The 24,743-nt window shown below is 46.5% G+C and overlaps 1 protein-coding gene across 1 annotated transcript in view; it reads left to right on the forward strand.

Moving 5' to 3' along the window:
- HSPA9 (heat shock protein family A (Hsp70) member 9) overlaps positions 1 to 24,743 on the forward strand; it is a gene marked incomplete at its 3' end in the record, with an annotated part of 663,406 nt that overhangs the window by 369,473 nt on the left and 269,190 nt on the right. Inside the window, exon 10 of the mRNA XM_082253601.1 lies at positions 23,749 to 23,958. Within this exon, the coding sequence (XP_082109727.1) occupies positions 23,749 to 23,958 (210 nt within the window). The remainder of the gene's footprint in view (positions 1 to 23,748; positions 23,959 to 24,743) is intronic.

Here is a 24,743-nt window from a genome sequence, read left to right on the forward strand (position 1 = left end):
CTCAGTGGATGGCCACAACTGCGTCTCATCTTGATTGCCCCTTGGTGGCCAAAGAGAACGTGGTTCGCTACTTTGGTATCCCTATCAGTGACAGTTCCTTGGTAACTGCCAGAGGTTTCCGGATCTGTTAACACAAGGGCCGCTTATTCACCCCAGACCACAGTTTTTTCAGTTAATAGCCTGGGTAGTGAGCGCCAAATCCTAAAGGGAAAAGGTTGTTCAGATAGGGTCATTGATACCCTCCGAAGTAGAAAACCAGTGACTAGGAAATGTATTTCAAAATTTGGAAAAAATTCTGTACTTGGCAGAGCAGAAGAAGAATTCCTCTGCCTCGATCCCCATTATCCTGGAATTTTTACAGGATGGGGTAGATAAGGGTGTGGCAGTTAACACCCTGAGTACAGGTAGCGGCACTTTCTGTTTTCTTAGATAAAAGTCTGGCTAAAGGGCCTTTAAAGCGGAGTTCCGGGCACAAAATCGATATTTTTTTTTTTTTTTTGTGTTTTGTGCCCGTCCGCTTCTTCCCCTTAACCTGAAACAGAATTGGATAGTTAGATTTTTTTTTTTTATTCACTCACCTTGTAATTGAAGATCGAAGATACTCACCTAGTCTTCACTTCCTCCCTCTGCGCCGCGGCTCACCCGTCACTTCCTGGCTTGCACTGATTCCTGGGAGCTGAACGTCATCGCTCCCAGGAATCAATGCGACGGCACCGGCTCCGCTCGTCACTTCCGGGCGACGCCGCATTCCCCTGCTAAACAGCTTCTGGGCATGCCCAGAAGCTGTGGAGGAATGCGGCTCCGCACTGGAAGTGACGAGAGGGGCCGGTGCAGGCGCATTCTGGGACAAGAAGACGCGGAAGAAGACACAAGAGGACCGCGCCGGCTTCAGCTGCCCACAAGAGAGATGGAAACGCTGTGGAAGAAATTTTATAAGTAAGTATTTCTTCTAAAAGGTAAGTGCGAACCGGGACAGATCAGAGGCTAGCCATTGTGGAATGTGCTAGCTCTGACTGTCCCGGGGGTATGTTCAGTGAAAAATTACTTCTGTGCCCGGAACTCCGCTTTAATTAGCTCGGGGAAGAACGACCCCGATCTATAGAGCTAATGTTTCAGTATGGAACTTAACGCAAATACTAGAGACATTATCTAGTGAACCCTTTGAACCTTTAGATAAGGTTACCCTGAATATTTTGTCAATTAAGTTAACATTTCTGTTGGCAATTACCACAGCCAGAAGAGTGGGAGATTTATAAAATTTGTCCATAAAGGAGCCCTTTATGCTAATCGTGTGGAAGTACTGTCTCAACAAGACCTTGCCTTTGGCAGAAAGGTTTTACAGGCAGTGGTCACTAAGGTAGGCCAGTATGGATTCCTTTATTATCCTCTCATATGTAGGCCGTCCTGGAAGGGTGAAAGGAGAAAACTTACCGTTAGTGTACTGGTAACGGTCTTTCTCTTAACCCTTCCAGGACGGCCGGCCTACTTCCCGCCCAGAGTTGGTGGTGAGTAAGTGTGTGTATATGTATGTGTGTGTATATATATATATATATATATATATGTGTGTGTGTATGTGTGTATATATATATATATATAGTATGGAACTGTATGTTATTGAATAACTGTGTCCCTTGAAAGTTCGGTTGGAAAGTTTCTTTTCTATTACTGAAGCTCAAGGGTGGGTGGGACCTTTTTAACAGCTGCAAATTAGTTGTGTTTCCTGTGGGGTGGAGCCACAATCTCTCATATGTAGGCCGTCCTGGAAGAGTTAAGAGAAAGACCGTTACCAGTACACTAACGGTAAGTTTTTACTGTGTATATTTGAAATTAATTTTCTCTTACGTCTTCCGACAGTCGCCGCCTCTTCATATTCGTCACATATGGGGTATTAGACTTTGCTCCGAAGGAGTAGCTAGGCAACAGAATATGTTAACATTAAAGCTTTTAACATATCCCACCCTCAAGGGGTGGTCCCCTCAGTCAATACCCTCCTACTTCCTGCAACCATATCTCAGTTTTAATGTCTAGCTTGTCAGGAGTGTCTGGCTTTCTCTGTGCTGGGGCTTTCTGCCCCAGACTTTCTTCTTTTTGAAATTTTGTTTGAGTTTTCTCTCTACCTTTACTTAGCTGTTGTTTTTGTCAGCGTTAGTTAGTTCTTCTGATGAAGAGGATCATGCGGGCTGGGTCTCGGGCTGATCCCCCTGGTCGCAGGTCGTGGGTCAGTGGCTTCCCAGCCTGCCATCGAGCGTTCAGCCAGGTAACGCTCCTGGCACAGTGAACGACCCATCCCTGTTCGGTGCAGGGATGATTGGTGAGGTGGCTACCTCACTGGACGCTGTGCGGTTTCTTAACCCCCATTTTGTGCGTCTTGAATGCGACTCTCCCTGCCTCATGTGCAGCGGCTTGTTCGCCTGTGCGGGTCCCCCACGCCATGTGAGGTAAGTGTATTTATGTGGGGACCTGTCTGTCTGGGGGGGTGTCAGTCTGGGACTGTGTAACCTGCCTCTATTCACACTGCTTGTCTCCCTATCTCTCGGCTGCATGCTGTGGGCTGCAAGGGGGGGGGGGGGGAGCTGTGTAACACTGTGTGTGTCAGCCTGGTAGTGTGAGAAGCTGTGTGCTGTGGGGCATGTTTTTTTGGCATGTTTGGGCATATACAGCGATCGCTGCGGCGATCTGACATGTATTCTTATACAGGGATGTCATGTGTGCATTGCTGCACTGTGGAGCGGCGGTTTCGGCGCCAAACGGCGCCATTTTGCCTACACTCGCTCCGGCCGCATGTTTTACATGCATGGCGGGCCATTTTCTTGTAGCCTCCATAGGCTTTCATAGAGCGCCCTGGCAGCATCACTTCCTCTTTCCAGGAACACCGATCGAGGCAGCGGCGAGGGTCTCCAGGTTTTATCCTTCTGTTCTTGCTATCCATTGCCTGTGTTCAGTTTGCATATTCCCTGTGGTGGTCTCATTGTGCTTGAGTGTGGTGCGGTGGGCTGCGCTTGCCGCGCTTGCTTAAAGGGGCAGTTACGCCCCTCCAGCCTGTGTCTCAGAATAAGAGGGAGGGGATGCCTCCATTAATCTACATGTACTATCCCTCCCCAATTGGGTTTAGCTGGTTAGTGGGCATGGAGGAGGAAGGGTGTGAGCTGTCATTTACCACTGTGTATACACACCCACATGTTTGACTATATAGCCACATAGGTGCAGCATTTATTTTTATGATTTGGGATTAGAGGCACTTTAATATAAAACTTAAAATTGCCTCTAGGTTTGCCATTTGAATGGAATCCCAGACGTATTAAACAGGTGTGATTTTTTTTTTTTTTTTTTTCGCGGCTCGGGATCCGCTCGATTGTTACCCGGGTGAGCGGGAGGGGACGTACCCCCTCCCCCCCTCCCGCCGCCTTCCGTGACTTTGAACGGGCCTCCCGTCCCACCGGGAGACCCGAGCACCCAGCCGTTGTGTACGCCGGCTGGATGGAGTCCCAATCAAAGCCAGAAATGACTTTGATCGGGTCTCCGATGACGTAACCCGGAGGCTGCGTCCATGGCGTCACTTTTGGCTTATTCTGCTGCAAAAGGCGTCAGATTTCAAAAACTGCTGTATGCAAAAATGCCGTTTTCGGCATTTTGCATACATGAAAGTGTAGTGGATGGGTCGAGGGTCTTTTAGACCCTCGATCCCTCCATAAAGAGTACCTGTCACTGCTTATTGGTGTCACAAGGGATGTTTACATTGTTTGTGACAGCAATAAAAGTGATCAGATTTTTTTTTTTTTTTTTAAAACCTGTAATAAAGTTTAAAAAAATAAATAAATGGGAAAAAAAAAATATGTAGCCGCCCCCGTCACCGTTAGCTCGCGCACGGAAAAAAAAAAACGTATTCGAAAGTCGAGCCGCAAATTAATTCGCTGTTCAAACCACACGCCAGAGCGTGAGCAATAATTTAAAAAAAAAAAAAGAGCTGCACTCTAACTAAACTGGTAACCGTTAAAAAAATTTAAAGCGTCGCCTATTGCGATCTCTATTGACCGTAGTTTGTCGCCATCCCACGGGTGTGCGCAATTTTAAACCGTAACATGTTGGGTATCTATTTACTCGGCGTGACATCATCTTTCACATTATACAAAAAAATGGGCTAACTTTACTGTTTAGAAAGAAAAGGAAGGTTATATGGTCGGCAAAGTATGAATCCGGAACCTGTAGTAAACATAGCAAAATATTTTATTTGACATGTGATGTGAATATTCACTATCATGCAGTTTACAATGGATAAAATCAGTTAAACACAAAATCGGTATCGCACTAAATCTGTATCTTTTTTAGTACCCACGGAGGAGTCAGATACAGAGACAGAAACCCGTCCCCAACACCCCAGCTCCTCCCAAAGCAACACAAAACAGGGGAGCGCAGCAAAATGGAGAAGAGGCACAAAAACCAGAAGCCAGAGGAACTTTACAGAAAACGTAACCACAAACGATATGAAAATTATAAATCTTTCTGAATTTCCATTAGAAAATCATCACATTAAACTTTTACAAAGAGGCTTTTTCTTCTCACCCAAGAACTCCATGGATGAATTTACTGTGTTTAAAGATATAGTACTCTTCCTACGAAAGATATACCTACGTTCTCTTTATAATAATCAAACTATTCCAGGGGAACATAACCAAACCTAAGATGAGAACGACAAAAAAATCTTAGAAATTCTTAACTCATTACTACAAGAAAACGAAGACCTACCACCAGAAAATAGCCAAGAATCATTTAGGAAATCAGGCATACGCATCAAGTCCCTTAATATGCCCCAAGTTAATAAAAACAAATGGATCAGCGTATTCCTCAATCAGGTTCAAACAGACCTACACAGCATAAACTGGTCTTACATGGGCATAGATAACATCTCTAAGGAAGAACGCCAAGCCATAAGAGAACTAAACGAATCCAAAAACACAGTAGCGACAAAGGAGGCAATGTCGTACTCGTGGATGCAACCAAATATGAGAGAGAAATCCATAGACTCCTCAATGAAAAAGACACCTACAAAAAATTGGACTATAACCTATTTCCCAAACTGGTAGAAGACCTGAACTGGAAAATCAGCATGGCAAAAGGACTCCTGACAAAACAAGAAGCTGAATACATAAGCGTACAAGATTATAACACACCAATTTTCTATATAATACCAAAGGTGCATAAATCCCTTATCAACCCGCCAGGAAGACCGATAGTGTCAGCAAACGATGGACCCAACTATAAACAGAGGGCGAAACATGGCTAGTCGGCATCGACGTGGAATCCCAGTATACCTCGATACCCCATTCATGGGGAATAAAGGCAATGGAAATCTTTCTCGAGAAACACCACACCGAAATGAGCCACCAAAACGAATTCCTAGTCGACCTAATCTCCTTCGCCCTACACAATAACACCTTTCAATTTCTTTCTCAACATTACAAACAAATTCAAGGTACCTCCATGGGAGCATCATGGGCACCAGCGTACGCATTGCCTCCACTTAGGACTATGGGAAGAAGACATAGTATATCCCAATGAAATATATCAAACCCACGTTCATACGTGGCTAAGATATATAGATGACGTGTTAATGATATGGAAAGGGGACTTTGAAACATTACACACGTTCATCCGAACCCTAAATGAGAACGATCGGAAAATCCGCCTCACATTCGACAAAAATAAAATCTTTCTTGGACCTATGGATCAGAAATGAAAACAATCAACTTATCACAAGTACATTTCGTAAAACCACAGCAGCTAATACCTTGTTGAAAGCAGACAGCCATCATCCGCAATGGCTGAAAAACAGTATACCCACAGGCCAATTCCTAAGGATCAAACGCAATTGTTCCAAAAAAGAAGACTACTATGAAGAAAGTAAAGACCTGTACAAAAGATTCCGCGAAAGAGGATATTCACACAAACAACTTAGGAGTTCAAAACAAAATTCCAGCACACGAAAAAAGAGAAGACCTCCTAGCCCGCAAAACCCTCTCCAAAAAAGATACAATCGGAACAACAAGAATCATCACACAATATGGGGCCCAATGGGAACCGGTACGCCAAATCTTAACTAAACACTGGGGCATCCTCAGCAATACACCCACCTTGAAAGAAATAGTAGGCACCAATCCCAATATGGTGGCAAGACTATCAAAAAACCTCAGTGACATACTTACCAAATCTGGTAAGTATGCAAACCCCTAGAAGCAAAGGAGTGTCCCCATGCGGAAAATGCCAGATTTGCCCCTACATAGACAGAACGGATACATTCTATAATGCCACAGGTGACAGAGAATACAAAATCCTTAATCTCTTGAACTGTTCAACGACCAAAGTAATCTATATGATCATCTGTCCATGCAATAAAAACTGTCGGGAAAACAAAACGACAACTCAAAATACGCATTTGTGAACACATGCGGGAGATCAAGGAAAAAAACCCAGACAAACCACTTGCCAGACACTATACTCAATACCATGCCGGAAACCTAAAAGGCACAAAATTAAAGCGATCTACAAATTGAAACTCTCCCCCAGACGTAGCGACTTCAATCAGATTTTGCTGCAAAAAGAAAAATGGTGGATCTTTAACTTAAATAGTCTCATTCCTATAGGCCTGAATACCGAAATGAACCTTCAGGTCTTCCTAGAGAAATGAAGAATCACTATTTGAACACCAAATGACTAACCTTTTGCTCCTCTCAACATCGCCTTCGTATGTAAAAATATATATTTATATCAAAAATCTCAAAATAATCCCTAAAATAACTCTAAGAAAAATTCCCCCTCCCCTCTTACTTTACAGTTATACTGTAACCACACAACAAGCTTAACCATCTCATCCTCAAACAAATATAATCACACATACATTTTTCTAAATTAGAAAAAACAGTATGTTGTCCGTGTCAATGTTATTCGTTGTCCATCTAAATCTATGCTTCTATATTATAATATACATGTATATGTATGATAACTTAAAATATGCTAAAGTTTCCTCTATGATTCATGCAATTAATGTCATCTATCCCAACAAGCACTACTTATGTATTAGCATACTCCCATTGCCAACATACATAGTACGTTATGGCTTTAATCCTGGAGAAGATGGCTGGCAAAATCATATGGTACAAGCACTCTCACAAAAGACACAACCTTCAATCTGACAGTTTGCATATACACTTCCTTGGGTAAAAACCCAAGGGCAGAATATAGAATATTTGACACAGTCCTGACCTCAGTATCTGAGGAAAGGGATTTAGGAGTAATTATTTCAGAAGACTTAAAGGTGGGAAGACAATGTAATAGAGCAGCATGAAATGCCAGCAGAATGCTTGGATGTATAAGGAGAGGTATAAGCAGTAGAAAGAGAGAAGTGCTTATGCCGCTGTACAGAACACTGGTGAGACCTCACTTGGGAGTGTTGTGCGCAGTACTGGAGGCCATATCTCCAGAAGGATATAGATACTCTAGAGAGAGTTCAGAGAAGAGCTACTAAACTAGTACATGGATTGCAGGAAAAAACTTACCAGGAAAGGTTAAAGGACCTTAACATGTATAGCTTGGAAGAAAGAAGAGACAGAGGGGATATGAAAGAAACTTTTAAATACATAAAGGGAATCAACTCGGTAAAGGAGGAGAGCATATTTAAAAGACGAAAAACTACCACAAGAGGACACAGTTTTAAACTAGAGGGGCAAAGGTTTAAAAGTAATATGAGGAAGTATTACTTTACTGAGAGAGTAGTGGATGCATGGAATAACCTTCCTGCAGAAGTGGTAGCTGCAAATACAGTGAAGGAGTTTAAGCATGCATGGGATAGGCATAAGGCTATCCTTCATATAAGATAGGGCCAGGGACTATTCATAGGATTCAGATATATTGGGCAGACTAGATGGGCCAAATGGTTCTTATCTGCCGACACATTCTATGTTTCTCTCCTTCCCCACTAAGCACCCTTGTCCCTCATTTACAACAATGATCAAATACAATTCAAAGAAACTCCGTCTTTCAAATTACCTTAAGCCCGATCACCTGTGAAGACCTGCATATAAGGGAACAGGCATCGGACACTCCTACGTCCAGACGAAGCTACGCTACATTAAGCGAAACGCGTTGATGTCCTCATCACTGGCAGCACACTGACAAACATTCCATTGTGGATGGCAGGCATTTCAAAGACCGGAGGACGGAGATCGTGAACATCGCTACCTTCAGCCGACTGCAGGAGCAGGATCCACTAACTAGACATGCAGCGAGGATAAGAAAGTGAAGCGTCAGCCACATTAAGGTACTGTCTGTAACAGGGGTGAAGAATCAGCCACACAGCTGACAGAGTGACAAGCTAATATAGCACACAGGACCGTTGCGCTCCTCTAACCGGCCGCAGCATCTCTGCTCATACTGCCCTCACTCTGCATAGTCCCCACAAAACAGATGCTTCACACACAATCCACAAGACTCTGCCCAATCGCTGCAACACGATCTCTTTACATATAAGAGACACCAATCTCTCCTGGGGTGAAAAAAGCGGCACTATAGCCGTCGGAGATACAGGGATTCACCCATACCTCTGCACAAGTCCCCACACACCAACCGATCGGCCCCACGATCTCCCAGCAGCCATCCCTTAAAAACTGCATTTTAGCACCACCACTCAGGCACAACTGCATATATCATAGAGGATACCCATCCGGATTCCTCCAAACAGCCACCACTTCCTACAGACTGCAAACATCACTTACATGGAAAAGAAAACAGAAGTGATCTTCTGACCCATTAAACAGTTGACTCCCGCAGTCATTTAGGAAGAGCCCAAAACACCCACAGGAAATCCATCAAGGGATAATTACCCACTTGGGAATCACTAAGCACTGACAGCAGCACTGTCATGTAAAGACACTTTTTTTTCCCCCTTGATCCCATTATTTTTGTGCACCGGCCAGTACCCTGTTATTTGTTTCATGTTGTTCTGTCTTGTTTCTTGTGTATACTGGTTTGTGTTTAACTGATTTTATCCATTGTATACTGCACGATAGTGAATATTCACATCACATGTCATAAATAAAATATTTTTCTATGATTTACTACAGGTTCCTGATTCATACTTTGCCAACCATATAACCTTCCTTTCTCTGTCGCTCATTGACAGACGCAGTCCTCTTGATTAATAACACATTGGGTTATACTGCCCTCTACAGGAGTAGGACACTAGACGGAAGGAAAACGTTCTGGCCACACCTTAGGGGCAGTCCCAGAGGGTATATCCTCTCTCTCTCTGCTACAGGAAGTCAGTTTTTTCGGTCTAGTTAGGAGTAAGGACCTAAGTTCCTTGCTGGGATCTTGGTCCTGGCAAGATTTTTTAGAAAACTTTTTTATTAGGCAGCTTTTTTTCTTCAGTGTTCCTGTGAGATCTTCAAGCAAGTACGCTGAAACTGGGCGATGGGCTGGATGTTGAGATCCAGTGGTCACCCCAGTCAGCCTGCGAGCGCGTGCAGGCTCTAGCTCCGCGCTGGGTCGGCCGCGACATAGTCCCACTGGACGGGGACTGACCCTGCGAGTTAAACGTCTCGCCTGGACGCCAACGACCAGTTGGAAACTGAGTCACGGCGTCCATATTGGTCGACAGCCCCCCCACCTCGGTGGAGAGGGGTTCTGTCAGGAGTTGGCGCCCGCCTGGTTCCGGTATGGTGAGTAGAATGTTCCCCCTTTCCCCCCTGTCGGGTTTGTTGGTGGAAGCGGGCCCCTCCTTAGGAGGAGGGTCGGACACTCAGGTTTCTGGGTCCCCTCTCTATCCTGTAACAGTTCACAGATCCCCCAATTGAGTGTGATTGTGTGGAAAAAAAGAAACCAGGAGGCTTGGTTTGGGAGCTGACTATCTAAAGTCACTATAAGTGGGCACTGTTAAGGGACCATGACTGAAGTCCGTGGCATTACTGTGATGATGGCCATGTATAAGGGTGATAGCATCCTACCTGATAAGGTTGCAATACAGGCCGATGCCTGTGCCTGGACTGCCGCCATCCGCAGGCTGCCATCCTCCCGCAGACCGCTATCCTCCCACAGGCCGCCATCATCCTCCCACAGCTCCCCACAGACCGCACAGGGCGATGGCGCTTCCGCAGGCCGCTGCCATCTTCCACAGGCCACCGCCATTTCCCCGCAGGTCCGCCATCTTGGCGTAGCCTCGTGTCTCCAGCATGGGGGCGGCCATTTTGGAAGTGACCAGTTACCTCGTGGAGAAGCATGGGAGGCGCCGGAAAGGCGTGTAAAGGGGCGGAGCCGCCTCCTTTACCCGGGAAAAGTGCCAAAAGACTTCCTCTCTGTAAGAAGACAGCGCTGAGGCAGGTTGATAGAAACTTCTGTGCATCAGGTGGTGAGCCTTGGGGTCTCTCTCTCTGTGGGGTCCAAAGCAGGTAACACTGAGGGGCGCTGTTGCGCTGGGGGATTACAGAAAAAAAGAAGTTTTTTTCTTTGCAATTTTTTTGTTCGCTGGCAAGTGCCTTGTATAATCATGGACCCTGCCACACATGTATCCCCACCTGATCCCCTCGAGGTGGCCGCAGGACCCTCCAGTACCCCACTGATTATTTATGCATTATCAGCAGTTTTGGAGTCTTTGGTATCCCGGGTGGAGGTAGCCTGTCAGGGACGGGGGTCAAGAAAGCGACCCCCGCCTACCCCTATTTCATCTGATACTTCAGATACAGATTCTGAGCTGGTCACTGCAGCTGCAGGTCCCTCTGCTGGGGCTGTTGTCTCAGGTAATGTCTCCTCAGACAGTGAGGAGGACGTATCTGCCTCCGCCATAGCACAAGAAGCGCTGGTGGACGCACTAGTTGTCTGTCCGGGAAACCTAAGACTTGAGGTTACACCGGCAGAGGTAACCGAGATGGAAATCCCTTTTGGTACTAGTAAGCGTGCCAAGATGGCGAAGGTTTTTCCTTTACCCAAATGTTTTGGCAATAAAATTAAAGAGGAATGGGATCATCCGAAACGAGCCCTTGCTGTTTCTAAACGCATTGCTAGGCGTTATCCGTTTGAGGAATCCCTCATTAAAAAATGGACGGTACCACCAGTGGTGGACCCACCGATTTCCAGACTAAATAAAGCCTCTGTTATCCCGTTGGAGGACGCTCCGTCCTTTAAGGATCCGGTGGATTGAAAAGTGGAAGCGGAATCCCGCACCATTTTTTCCCTGATAGGGTCAACCTTTAGGCCAGTGGCTGCCATTGGTTTAGTTTCACAAACATTGACAGAATGGGCCAAATTGTTACGCCATGACTTAAAGGGGAGAAGTATCCCCCCGGCAGCATCTGATTTGATGGAACAAATTATACAAGGACTACAGTTCGTCTGTGACGCCGCCCTGGATGCCACTCCCTTGTTAGGGCATGCATCGATGTCAGCAGTGGTCCTCAGACATGTGTTGTGGTTAAAGTGCTGGTCGGCGGATCTAGGTTCCAAGAAAGCTTTGACTAATCTCCCTTTTCAGGGGGATCGCCTGTTTGTGGCCAACTTAGATGAGATTATAAAGGATGTCACTGGGGGCAAGAGCACTTTTTTGCCACAGACTGCTAAGGGCAAGGGACCTCGCAACAGGCGAGTACCTTCCTTTTCCGCTCATAAAAGGTTTGTTCGCTCCGCTGGGGCGAGCGAGAAGGGCTCCAAAGCCCCCTCAGGGGGTTTCAGAGGGCGCTGGTCAGGTAAACAAAAATCCGGCTCAGCCAAACCTGAAGATAAAACCAACACAGCCTGAAGGTGCGCCCCCACCCATTTCTGGGGTGGGGGGACGTCTTCACCGGTTTCCAGATCCAGGGCTTTCCTGAATCCCGTACAAAGGGGTTCAGGAGGTCATACGGTCGGGATACAAGATCGAGTGTCGATCACTTCTACCGGTGCGATTCTTCCCTTCCAACATTCATATGCTACAGGGAGCGGTAGTTTCCGTTCCTTGAGCAGAACGTTTTCTTCACTTTTTGCAAAGATCATTCCCAGTTCCCTCCAGGAATCTGATCCGGGTGAGCAAGCGGACCAGGGAGTCTCTGGTCTGGTGGCTTCCGTCTCCAATGCTCAGCCAGAGGAAGTTACTACTTCCGATAGAATCCAAGTTTCTGATAAATGTGTGGGAACTGAGAGCGATCGGACTTTGTCTGATTTTCTGGACGAGCAGCTCTAGGGCAGCCTGGTTCGGATCCAGTCAGACAATGCCACGGCTGTGGCTTAGGTCGAGCACCAAGGATTTCACCAGCTGTGCCTTCATTGGGGCACCCCGGAGGTGGATCTGTTGGCATCTCGGCTCAACAGGAAGGTGTGGAGGTTTGTAGCCCTCACCCGCGATCCTCTAGCGGACGCAGCAGACGCGCGGATCGCCCCGTAGGGGCAGTATCAGCTACTGTATGTCTTCCCTCCTCTCAAGTTGCTGCTGAAGCTTCTCCGCAGGATAGAGGTGAAGGGAATTCCAGTTATCCTGGTAATTCCGGACTAGCCTCATCAAGCCGGGCACGCCGACTTGGGCAGACTGGTCGCGGACGATCCTTGGAGACTTCCTCTCAAGGAGGATCTGCGGTCTCAGGGACCGATCTTCTATCTTGCTTTACAATCGCTGGCTTTAACGGCCTGGCCATTGAGACCCAGGTACTGAAGGACAACGGATTGTCAGCTTCAGTTATTCCTACTCTAATTAAAGCAAGGAAAGCGTCTTCTAGCAAAGTCTATTATCGCACATGGAAGGCTTATATTGCGTGGTGTGAATCCCTTGCATTTCCCCCACGTACCTATTCGGTGACCCGAATCTTGGCTTTTCTGCAACAGGGGGTTGAGCAGAAGCTGTCCTTGAGCACTATCAAGGGTCAGGTTTCAGCATTAGCAATCTTCTTTCAGAAACCTTTGGCTACTCATTCCTTGGTGCGGAATTTCATCCAGGGGGTGCGGCACCTGGCTCCGCCAGTGCGCGCGCCCTTACCGCCCTGGGATCTTAATCTGGTGTTGTCGGTTCTTCAGAAACCTCCCTTTGAAGATATCAGGGAGATTCCCTTGCTTACTTTATCCCAGAAGGTGGCCTTCATGGTGGCTATCACGTCTGCACTCAGGGTGTCAGAACTGGCTGCATTATCTTGTCGTTCCCCCTATCTGGTGGTTCATCGTCCAAATCCATCCTTCCTTCCTAAAGTGGTTTCAGAGTTTCATCTGAATGAAGATATTGTATTCCCTTCCCTGTGTCCTAAGCCCAGTCATCCTCGGGAGTTTGCGTTACATTCCTTGGATGTGGTTCGGGCAATCAGGGTATACCTGAAGACTACAGACTCGTTTCGTAAAACGGATTCACTTTTTGTGATCACGGATGGCCCCAAAAAGGGGTTGCCTGCATCTGCCGCGACTATCTCCAAATGGATCAGACAGACGGTGGTACAGGCTTATTCTATTAAGGGTCGGGATCCCCCATTCCCTGTTAAGGCGCACTCTACTCGGGCGCTTATTGCTTCCTGGGCCTTCCGCCATCAGGCGTCAGTGGTCCAGGTTTGCAAGGCGGCTACCTGGTCGTCGGTTCATACCTTTACAAAATTTTATAAAGTTGATGTGATGGCATCGGCGGATGACTCTTTTGGCCGCAAGGTTCTGCAGGCCGCAATTTGAGGAGACCGGTGGTCTACCTCGAGGGTTTTTTTCCGTTGGATTTTCAGTTGAGTCTCATCCTTTAGTTTAATGAGCCTTTAAGACTTCTAGTCGGCACCGGTTGGGCCTTCTAGATTTAAATTTTTCTGTTATCCCACTCCTCATTTGTGGCACTGCTTTGGGACGTCCCAATGTGTTATTAATCAAGAGGACTGCGTCTGTCAATGAGCGACAGAGAAAAATGGATTTTTGTAAAATCTTACCGTAAAATCCTTTTCTCTTAAGCTCATTGACAGATGCAGTACCCGTCCCTCTGTTTTTGAGTTTGGTTGGGTTAAATTCTCTAACACTGCTTTGTGACATAACTGACTTCCTGTAGCAGAGAGAGATATACCCTCTGGGACTGCCCCTAAGGTGTGGCCAGAACGTTTTCCTTCCATCTAGTGTCCTACTCCTGTAGAGGGCAGTATAACCCAATGTGTTATTAAGAGGACTGCGTCTGTCAATGAGCTTAAGAGAAAAGGATTTTACGGTAAGATTTTACTAAAATCCATTTTCTTTCTGACTGCTGTGCAGAAATATTTTTTTCATATGCATGTTTCTGGTTAGGTTGACCAAACACCGCACTTAAATATGAACGCACCATAGCACTACACTTATCCTCTCCGACAAAACCACGTTCATACATAACTTTACTGTTTAGTATTTTTTAAATGCAGTGAAATGTAATTTTTCAAAACGAAATGGCGGTTTAAAGACCGCTGCGCAAATACCGCGTGACAAAAAATATTGCAATGACCGACATTTTATTCTCCAGAGTCTTTGCTAAAAAATATATATATATAATGTTTGGGGGTCCTAAGTGGTTTTCTAGGAAGAAATACTGATTTTAACTTGTAAACAACGTGTCCAAAATAGGGCTGGGGCTTAAGTGGTTAATAATACATTGCTGGCAGGGAGAGAGATTTTTGCTTTTTTTGTTAGTTTGTTGAGATCAGCGCAGTGTATACCACAGTTATATATATATATATATATATATATATATATATATATATATATATATATATATATATACACACACACACACACAGTTCAGTTTATATCAGTTTGTCAGTATTGCTGAAAAAAAACTGCGCCCCCCCCCCCCCCCCCCCCAGTCCATACCAGGCCCTTCAGGTTTGGCGCCCTGTGCCAAAATTAAAAAAAAAGTAAAAAAGGCATAGGGCTCCCCCTAAAATCCATACCAAACCCTTATCCGAGCACACAGCCTAGCCTCGGTGTTGAGGACATGTGGCCTGGTATGGTTCAGGAGGAGGGGGGGCGGCGTGTCTGTGTGTCCCCCCCCCCCCCCCCCCCAGTCCATACCTGGCCCTTCGGGTTTGGCGCCCCGCGACAAAATTTAAAAAAAGTAAAAAAGGCGTGCCCTTAAAATCCATACCAAGCTCTTATCAGAGCACACAGCCTAGCCTGGGTGTTGAGGGCATGTGGCCTGGTATGGTTTCAGGGGTCGCTCCCTCGTCCCCACCCCCATCCTGGCCAACCAGGCTATGTGCTCAGATAAGGGTCTGGTATGGATTTTAGGGGGAACCCCCACACTATTTTTTTTTTTTTTTTAGTTCTGGTGTGGGGTTCCCCTTAATACCCATACCAGACCCCCAGGTCTGGTATGGATTTTGGCGGGGACCCCACGCCGTTTTTTTTTTTTTAACCTGTATTGCCGGGAGCCGACAATACATTACAGCCAGAAGCAAGTTTAACCACTTGCCTACAGTGCGCATTCACCCCCTTCCTGCCCCGACAGATTTTCAGCTTTCAGCGCTCTTACACTTTGAATGACAATTACTCAGTCTTGCAACACTGTACCCATAAAAAATTTGTCCTTTTTTTCACACAAATAGAGCTTCCTTTTGATGGTATTTAATCACTACTGGGTTTTTTATTTTTTGTGCTATAAATAAAAAAAGACTGAAAATATTGTGAAAAAACGCATTTTTTCTTTGTTTCTGTCATAAAATTTTGAAAATTTAGTAATTTTTCTTCACAAATTTTGGCTAAAATTTATACTGCTACTTATCTTTGGTAAAAATAACCCAAATAAGTGTATATTATTTGGTCTTTGTGAAAGTTAGAGTCCACAAGTTATGGCGCTAATCATTAAAAATTGATCACACTTGATCACACCTGATGTACTAAAGGCCTATCATTTCTTGAGACACTAAAAAGTCAGGAAAGTACAAATACCCCCCAAATGACCCCTTTTTGGAAAGTAAACATTCCAAGGTATTTAATAAGGGGCATGGTGAGTTTTTTGAAGTTGTCATTTTTTCCCACAATTCTGCAACTACACCCCAAAACACATTCTACTACTACTCCTCTTGAGTATGGCGATACCACATGTGTGAGACTTTTTCACACCCTAGCCACACAGCCTAGCCACAGTCTTTTGACCGTGTCATTTTTTTCCACAAGTGTTTGGAAACTGGGAAGAAAATGAAAATGCATTTTTTTTTTTTTTTTACACAGTTGTCCATTTATGAAATATTTCCGACACATAGCATGTACATATCAAAAATTGCACCCCAAAATACATTCTGCTACTCCTCCAGATTATGTCAATACCACATATGAGACTTTTTCACAGCCTGGCCACATACAGAGGCCTAACATCCAAGTAGCACCGTCCGGCATTCTAGGAGCACAAATTACACATGTAATTTCCTGACAACCTATCGCACTTTTGAAGGCCCTGGAGCACCAAGACAATGGAAACCCCCATAAAATGACCCCATTTTGGAAAGCAAACAGCCCAACGTATAATTTTTGAAGCATAATGAGTCTTTTGAATGTCTTTTTTCTCTTACGTCCTCTTACAGTCGCCGCCCATTCATTCAGTCTTCACCAATGGGTTTTGACCTCTTATCCATAGGAGCAAGCTAGGCATAAGACTTGTTAAAAACAAAGTAATTTACATAGACACACCTATGGGGGCTGTCCCACTGGTCCAATACCCCTCTGCCATCAGCATTCCCAACTCAGTTTGTCTTCTGCCTAGTTAGGAGTAAGATAGGCTTCCCTGTGCTGGGGCTACAGTCTCAGCCTTTTTTCTGTTTTATTGCTTTTATTTTCTGCAAAAGTGTTTTTTTTCTTTGCACTGTTAGCTTTTTATTTGTCAGCGCTTAGTCGGATCTTCGGAAGACTACAGCGTTTGCGGAGCTGGGAGTCGCACTGGTCGTCCAGGTGCTCCAGGACAGAGGGCCTTATGGAATCCCAGCCCGCCATCGAGCGTTTAGCAAGCTATGCGTACGCCCTGGCCTCGCAAATGACCTGTCCCTGTCCTCGGGGACGAAAATCCCGCGAGGTGGCCACCTCGCTTGGACGTCTCAACCGCGGTTCCGTGCGCTGCTGGAGTCCGGTATTTTTGGCTGACGGCACCCCCACCACCTGGGGTGGGAGGCTTCCCGTCGATGAGAGGTACCCACGACATCTGGTACGGTGAGTACGTTCTGTGTGGGGTCTCTGTCTGGGTATGGCAGTCTGTCAGGTCTGTGTGATCCCATCATGTCTGTGTGTCTAGGGCTCACTTCCTCCTGATCCCTGCGGGGCCTCTACCGCGTCTAGGACGCTATGTGGGGGGTTGTGGGCAACCATTTTTCCTTAGTCTGTGTCCTGTTCAGCCTCATGCGGTGTGACATCACTTCCTTCTTCTCACAGAGAGAGATCGTCAGCCTGCATGGTAACACTTGTAGGGGTCTGTCTTGCTGTTTTTTGTGGGAAATACCTCTGGCTATCAGGTTTATTCCTTCCTGAGGGGTTGTCAGTGTAGTCTCTAGTAGCGGTGCATTGTGGCGGGATCGCCGTGTTTTGCGATTTAAAGGGCCAGCACCAAAAAGTTTTGATGGAGTCCCAGGACAGCAAATTGCCCCCAGCTTTGGTGGACAACTCAGGCTCCTCTGAATCATCTGCGCTTACTACTGCACTTGCGACTTTAGCGTCCAAAGTGGATCTTTTGATGGCTGAAGGGGATACTAGAAAAAGGCCTAGGTTTTCTCACTCTTCTGATTCTAAATCTGATATGGTTGCCGTAGATAGTGTCCCCCTTGAGGGGTCTCATTCTTCCCTGTCTGACGGGGAGGCCGAGGACGAGGAGGGGGATAATTCCCCCCCTGGGACGGCCAGAGAAAGCGCTGCTATGTCTGCACCGATTACCGCTGTAAAAGATACACTACCTTTAGAGGATGAGCCCAACCCTCCGGGTAAGCGGTCCTCCTTTGGGACCCGCAGATCCCAAAAAGCGGCACAGGTGTTTCCTTGTCCCGCTGAGTTTCACGAGACGGTGAATGAACAATGGCACAATTTCAAGCACAATTTTGTGGCGCCAAAACAGTTTCAACTCTGTTACCCCTTTGCGTCTCCTACGGATTTGCGCTGGTTTGTGGCTCCTAAAGTGGATCACACGGTGTCCAGATTGAATAGGGCCACTCTAGTTCCCACGGAGGATTCTCCGGTATTCAGGGACCCTACGGATAGGAGGTTGGAATCTCTAGCCCGCCATGCCTATAGGGTGGCAGGTTCCTTGCTGAAACCTATTTTCACCTCCGTCATGATGTCTCAAGCTGTGGCATATTGGACCAAGGAGCTTAGGCGCACCCTTGTGGCTGACTCTGCCCCTCCTGCTACTTTGGAGATGGTGGACCAAATTAGCCAGGCGGTTATGTACCTGTGTGACGCGGCCTTGGATGAGTCCCCTTTAGCCGCACACCTATCTGGTGTCGCGGTGCTTAACTGTCGCTTGGTTTGGCTGAAGAGCTGGTCGGCTGACCAGACTTCCAGGAAAACGGTGTCTGACATCCCTTATGCGGGCATTCGTCTTTTTGGGGAATCCCTGGACGAATTGGTTAAAGGAGTCACTGGGGGCAAGAGCACTCTGCTGCCCCATAATCCCAAGGGTAAGTTTTTCCGCGGTTAGCGGGGCCCTTCCTTTAAACCAAATCAGGGGTCCTTTTGTGCCTTCAAGGCGCAGGACAAGGGCAAATCCTTCAAAGGCCATGGTGGCCAGAGGAAGTCTTGGGCGGGCAAGTCAAAAGCCGCCCACGCTGGCGTGGCGGCCCAGTCCGCTGCGACCTGAAGGGACGCCCTCACCCGTTCCAGGGGTGGGGGGAAGTCTGCGCGGTTTTCTCGAACCTTGGCTGCTCCAGGTCCCGGACAGGTGGGTTCAGGAAATCATTTGATCAGGTTACAAGATTGAATTCCTTTCACGGACAGGTTCTTTTCCTCAAATCTTCATTTGATCCCCAGATCGTTTTCAAGATCTTCATCGGGCGGTTCAGGATCTTCTCGCCCAGGGGGGTTATCGTCCCGGTGCTGCATCAGGACAGATTTCGGGGGTTTTACTCAAATCTGTTCACTGTGCCCAGAAAGGAGGGCAAGGTGCGTTCGATTCTGGACTTGAAAGCTCTGAACCGCTTTGTGTGGGTTCAAAGATTCCGCATGGAATCCCTCCGTTCGGTGGTAGCCTCCCTGAGCCTGGGAGATTTCCTGGCTTCCATCGACCTCAAGGATGCGTATTTACACTTCCCCATATTCGAGGGTCATCAGAGGTACCTCCGGTTCGCAATAACGGAGGAACACTATCAGTTTGTGGCGTTACCTTTCGGTCTCGCTTCTGCTCCAAGGGTGTTTACCAAAGTGCTGGCTCCTGTTCTGGCCCTGTTGCGGGCGCAGGGAGTTGAAATCTTGGGATATCTGGACGATCTCCTGTTAAGATCGAGTGCCAGTCGAGTCTGTTACGCGATCTGTCAACTCCAGTTCAGACACTCCAGGAGTTCGGGAGGACCATCAACGTTCAGAAGTTGACTTTGTCCCCTTCTGTTCGACTCCCTTACTTGGGGGTGGTCCTGGATTCCGCTCAAGCAAAAGTCTTTCTGCCGGAGGACAAGCTCCGAACTCTGAAGAATGAGGTCAGGTCCCACAGGGACGGCGAATCCTCGTCGCTCAGGACCTGCATGCGGTCCCTGGGATTGATGGTGTCAGCCTTCGAGTCGATACTGTTTGCACAGTTCCCCTCCAAGCGGAGATCCTAGCCAGGTGGGACAGACTTCCTCAATCCTTGGAAAAGAGGATATCTTTAAGTCGCCAAGCCAGAGAGGCTCTTCTGTGGTGGCTCCAGTCTCCGGCTATGACGGGGGGGAAGTCCTTCCGGCCGTTGCTGTGGACGGTAATCACCATGGATGCCAGCCTGTCAGGCTGGGGTGGCGTTCTGGGCACTCTGTCTGCCTAGGGCACTTGGTTGCAGGAGGAATCCTCCCTGCCGATAAACATCTTGGAACTGCGAGCGATCAGACTGTGATTGCTCCGTTGGTCGGATCATCTTCAGGCCGCCCTGTGCGGGTGCAGATGGACAACGCCACTGCGGGGGCTTACATCAATCACCAAGGGGGGACCAGGAGTGCCCGGGCGGCCTAGGAAGTGACCAAAATTCTGTCTTGGGGCGAGACACATGTCCCCGCGATTTCGGCAGTTCACATTCCGGGTGTGGAGAATTGGCAGGCCGATTATCTGAGCCGCCAGACCCTGGACCAGGGGGAATGGTTCCTACACCCGGAGGTTTTTCAGATGCTGTGTTCGCGATGGGGATCCTGGATGTGGATCTGTTCGCATCCCGGCTAAACAACAAGGTGGGAAGGTTCGTGGCAAGAACGCGCGATCCTCTGGCAGACGCCTCGGATGCGCTGGTGGGAGGGATGAGGTTTGATCTCGTGAGAGCATGAGGTGGTAGGTTTTGCCTCCGTCCCTGTAGCTATAATGGGGGGTATTCTGGTGCCTCAGGCCAGGGGGTGTGGGACTTTATGGGCAAGTGATGGTATACAACAATTGTATATAAAAGCAATTTAATTTATTTGACATCTAGTATACATAGTTTAAGGGAATACATATAAGATGTTACATATGTGCTTAGGTAAGGAGCCCAAGAGTGAAAAGAGTAGAAAAAAGATTCATAGGAATCTGTGACAGGTGTTGGTATGGTGACCTTAATATGGATGTTGTCTCTGTATTTCCTGCAGATGGTTAAGGAATAGTCCATAGGTCATCCAGTATTTTGACGCGTTTCGGCTGTTGTTAAAGCCTTTTTCAAAGATTTTGTCACTGAGTCTGTAATTCACAACAATAACAAATTAGTTATTGAGAGTATATACAGTGTTGTGTCACAAAAAGTGACAGTAGTACACAAAATATACATACATAGGTTTAGCCTTTTTTTCTGCAACCTTCCTTATATAATCGCAGCAGGAATCGGAGTGACTGTGGCCTGGAATGGTATATAGAGGTTATGGGTGATGGAAATGTATATTGAAAGTGAAAAGTCCTTGATGGAGAGTATATATAAATCAGACTTGCAACTGGTGCTGCAAACAAATTGTCGCAGTCCCATGTCAGTTCAAGGCGGTGGAAAGTTTCTTCCATTTACTTCCCCTTGTACTGGATGTTTCTGGGGTATATACAGGTCCTTCTCAAAAAATTAGCATATTGTGATAAAGTTCATTATTTTCTGTAATTTACTGATAAACATTAGACTTTCATATATTTTAGATTCATTACACACAACTGAAGTAGTGCAAGCCTTTTATTATTTTAATATTGATGATTTTTGGCATACAGCTCATGAAAAAACAAAATTCCTATCTCAAAAAATGAGCATATCATGAAAAGGTTCTCTAAACGAGCTATTAACCTAATCATCTGAATCAACTAATTAACTCTAAACACCTGCAAAAGATTCCTGAGGCTTTTAAAAACTCCCAGCCTGGTTCATTACTCAAAACCGCAATCATGGGTAAGACTGCCGACCTGACTGCTGTCCAGAGGGCCATCATTGACACCCTCAAGCAAGAGGGTAAGACACAGAAATTTCTGAACGAATAGGCTGTTCCCAGAGTGCTGTATCAAGGCACTTCAGTGGGAAGTCTGTGGGAAGGAAAAAGTGTGGCAGAAAACGCTGCACGAGAAGAGGTGACCGGACCCTGAGGAAGATTGTGGAGAAGGACCGATTCCAGACCTTGGGGGACCTGCGGAAGCAGTGGACTGAGTCTGGAGTAGAAACATCTAGAGCCACCGTGTACAGGCGTGTGCAGGAAATGGGCTACAGGTGCCGCATTCCCCTGGTCAAGCCACTTTTGAACCAGAAACAGCGGCAGAAGCGCCTGACCTGGGCTACAGAGAAGCAGCACTGGACTGTTGCTCAGTGGTCCAATGTACTTTTTTCGGATGAAAGCAAATTTTTCATGTCAAGGTGCCAGAGTCTGGAGGAAGACTGGGGAGAGGGAAATGCCAAAATGCCTGAAGTCCAGTGTCAAGTACCCACAGTCAGTGATGGTCTGGGGTGCCATGTCAGCTGCTGGTGTTGGTCCACTGTGTTTTATCAAGGGCAGGGTCAATGCAGCTAGCTATCAGGAGATTTTGGAGCACTTCATGCTTCCATCTGCTGAAAAGCTTTATGGAGATGATTTCATTTTTCAGCACGACCTGGCACCTGCTCACAGTGCCAAAACCACTGGTAAATGGTTTACTGACCATGGTATTACTGTGCTCAATTTACCGACTTGGGTCCTGTCCGTTTTGCAACGTCCTCCCTTTGAGAGCATCCAGGAGATTCCTCAGCCTGTGCTGTCTTGGAAGGTTGCCTTTCTGGTGGCGATCACATCTGCGTGCTGCTCCCCTTACCTTGTTGTTACCTTGTTGTTCATAGGGATAAGGTGGTCTTGCGAACTAACCAATCTTTCCTTCCTAAGGCGGTTTCAGATTTTCACCTTAACGAGGATATTGTCTTGCCTTCGCTGTGTGCGAATCCTAAGCATCCAAAGGAATTTGCCTTGCATTCCTTGGATGTAGTCTGGCCGATCAGGGTGTACCTGTCGTCTACTGAATACTTCAGAAAGTCTGATTCCCTTTTTGTCCTTCTCGACGGCCCTCAGAAGGGTATGGCTGCGTCTGCGGCAACCATTTCGAAATGGATCAGGCAGACGATTGTACCTGCCTATTCTTTTAGGGAACGGGTTCCGCCCTTCCCTGTCAAGGTGCACTCTACCAGAGCGTTGACTGCGTCATCAGGCTTCGGTGGCCCAGGTGTGCAAGGCAGTGACTTGGTCGTCCGTGCACACCTTTTCCAAATTCTGCAAACTTGATATTTTGGCATCAGCAGATGCCTCCTTTGGCCGCAAAGTTCTGTGTGCGGCAGTGCCTTGAGGGGGCCTTGGCGTTGGCCCTTCCCCATCTGTTGGGGTTGTTTTCCCCTTGTTTATTTGCTTTCCTGGGTTGTTTTTGCTCCAGTTGAGCTTTTCTGTTACCCACAGTTTTTACCTTTCTGCTCAGATAAGGTTCCTTTCTCTGACCTGGGTGCTGCGTTGCCTTTGTGATGGTTGCACTTCCCACCCCTCATGTCTACACTGCTTTGGAACATCCCATTGGTGAAGACTGTATGAGCGGGCGGCGACTGTCAGAGGACGTAAGAGAATACGGAATTTTTGTAAAATCTTACCGTAAAATTCCTTTCTCTGAGTCCTCTGACAGTCGCCGCCCCTGCCCCTCTTGTGGGGTTCTTTTGGACTTTAATTGCTTTGCTACCAAACTGAGTTGGGAATGCTGATGACCAGAGGGACAGCCCCCTAAAGGTGTGTCTATGTAAATTGCTTTGTTTCTAACAAGTCTTATGCCTAGCTTGATCCTGTGGATAAGAGGTCAATACCCATTGGTGAAGACTGTATGAGTGAGCGGCGACTGTCAGAGGACTCGGAGAAAGGAATTTTACGGTAAGATTTTACAAAAATTGTTTTTCTGCTGTCCCCCCATCAGTGCTTCAGGCTCCATCTTTTTTCCAAGGTTGCCACTTCAAGTAGCTCATGCAGGCTTGGTCCCGAGCCAGCCTGTGTGCATCTCACACCTCCAGCCCACCATCTTCATACAGAAAATGCATTAACTTAAGAATCCTATTACCTTTACAACCACTAGAAGGCATATTCTTTAATAATTTATTGGTCTCCTCATTGGACGAGTAACTCCAGAAAGTTGTACAATAACTGCTAGAGCAAATCACGAAGTAGAATCACTGTGTATTTGCAGACGGATATTAATTTGCCATACCTGACTATGGATGCTTCTGGACCAAAACACTTAAATATGAAGCTGACTCGATCCCAGTTTGAAGGGATTGTGGCTGACCTAATTAAAAGAACCATTGTGCCAAGCCAGAAAGCTATGCAAGATGCAGAGGTCAGCAAAAGTGACATTGGTGAAGTTCTTCTAGTTGGTGGAATGACCAGAATGCCAAAGGTAAGCTATAAACTTCCTAAAAAGGCAATATGTGTTTTTTTTTTTTTTTTTTTTTATAGCTGGTTATTCCTTTTGTTATCTTTGTGGACTAGTAAGCTGGGCATAGAATTTCAATTTCCAAACAAAAAAAAATAGAAATCTTAGGCCGGCAATACAAATGGGTTGCAGGTAAGAAATTTGCTTGATTCCCCCGTGAACACACTGTTAATGTAAAAGAAAACAAGGACAGAAAAGATGGGGCTTTCTAGGCCAATTGGGAGGAGGATCATGAGACATCCAAAATTATAAAAAATGCATCTTTATTGAATACATATTAAAGCATGTACAAATGGGATGAAAAAAAGTCCCATGAAGGGGAATAAAAAGATATTAAAAAACACGTGCGGAAATACATTCCCTTTGGGGGAATGCCGATACTTATAACAGATGTTGGAAGGGTCTCTGATGAAACATGGTCTAGGGGTCCCAGCAAGCCAACGTGTTTCGCATAGGGCTTCGTCAGGGCCAGAGACCAGAAAAGACCGGTATTTCTGAAATAGTATATGTATAAAAAAATAATTAATAACAAAGAAAATACCTCATTATTGTGTAACAAACATATTTTTCATAAATCAAGCAAACTGAAAATATAACAAAATAGATGTGGCTTGTACTGACCCCACTGTGTATAGGACCAAGGCCGGCAGGATGAACCGACGGACCAATGAGTCAGGTTGATTTATAGGATGTAACTTTAGTTGCAGTGGTGAAGATGGCAGAATATGTTAACACCTTACTCTAGAGGT

The sequence above is a fragment of the Pelophylax lessonae genome (assembly GCF_965119305.1).
Source record: "Pelophylax lessonae genome assembly, chromosome: 4".
Lineage (NCBI taxonomy): Eukaryota > Metazoa > Chordata > Amphibia > Anura > Ranidae > Pelophylax > Pelophylax lessonae.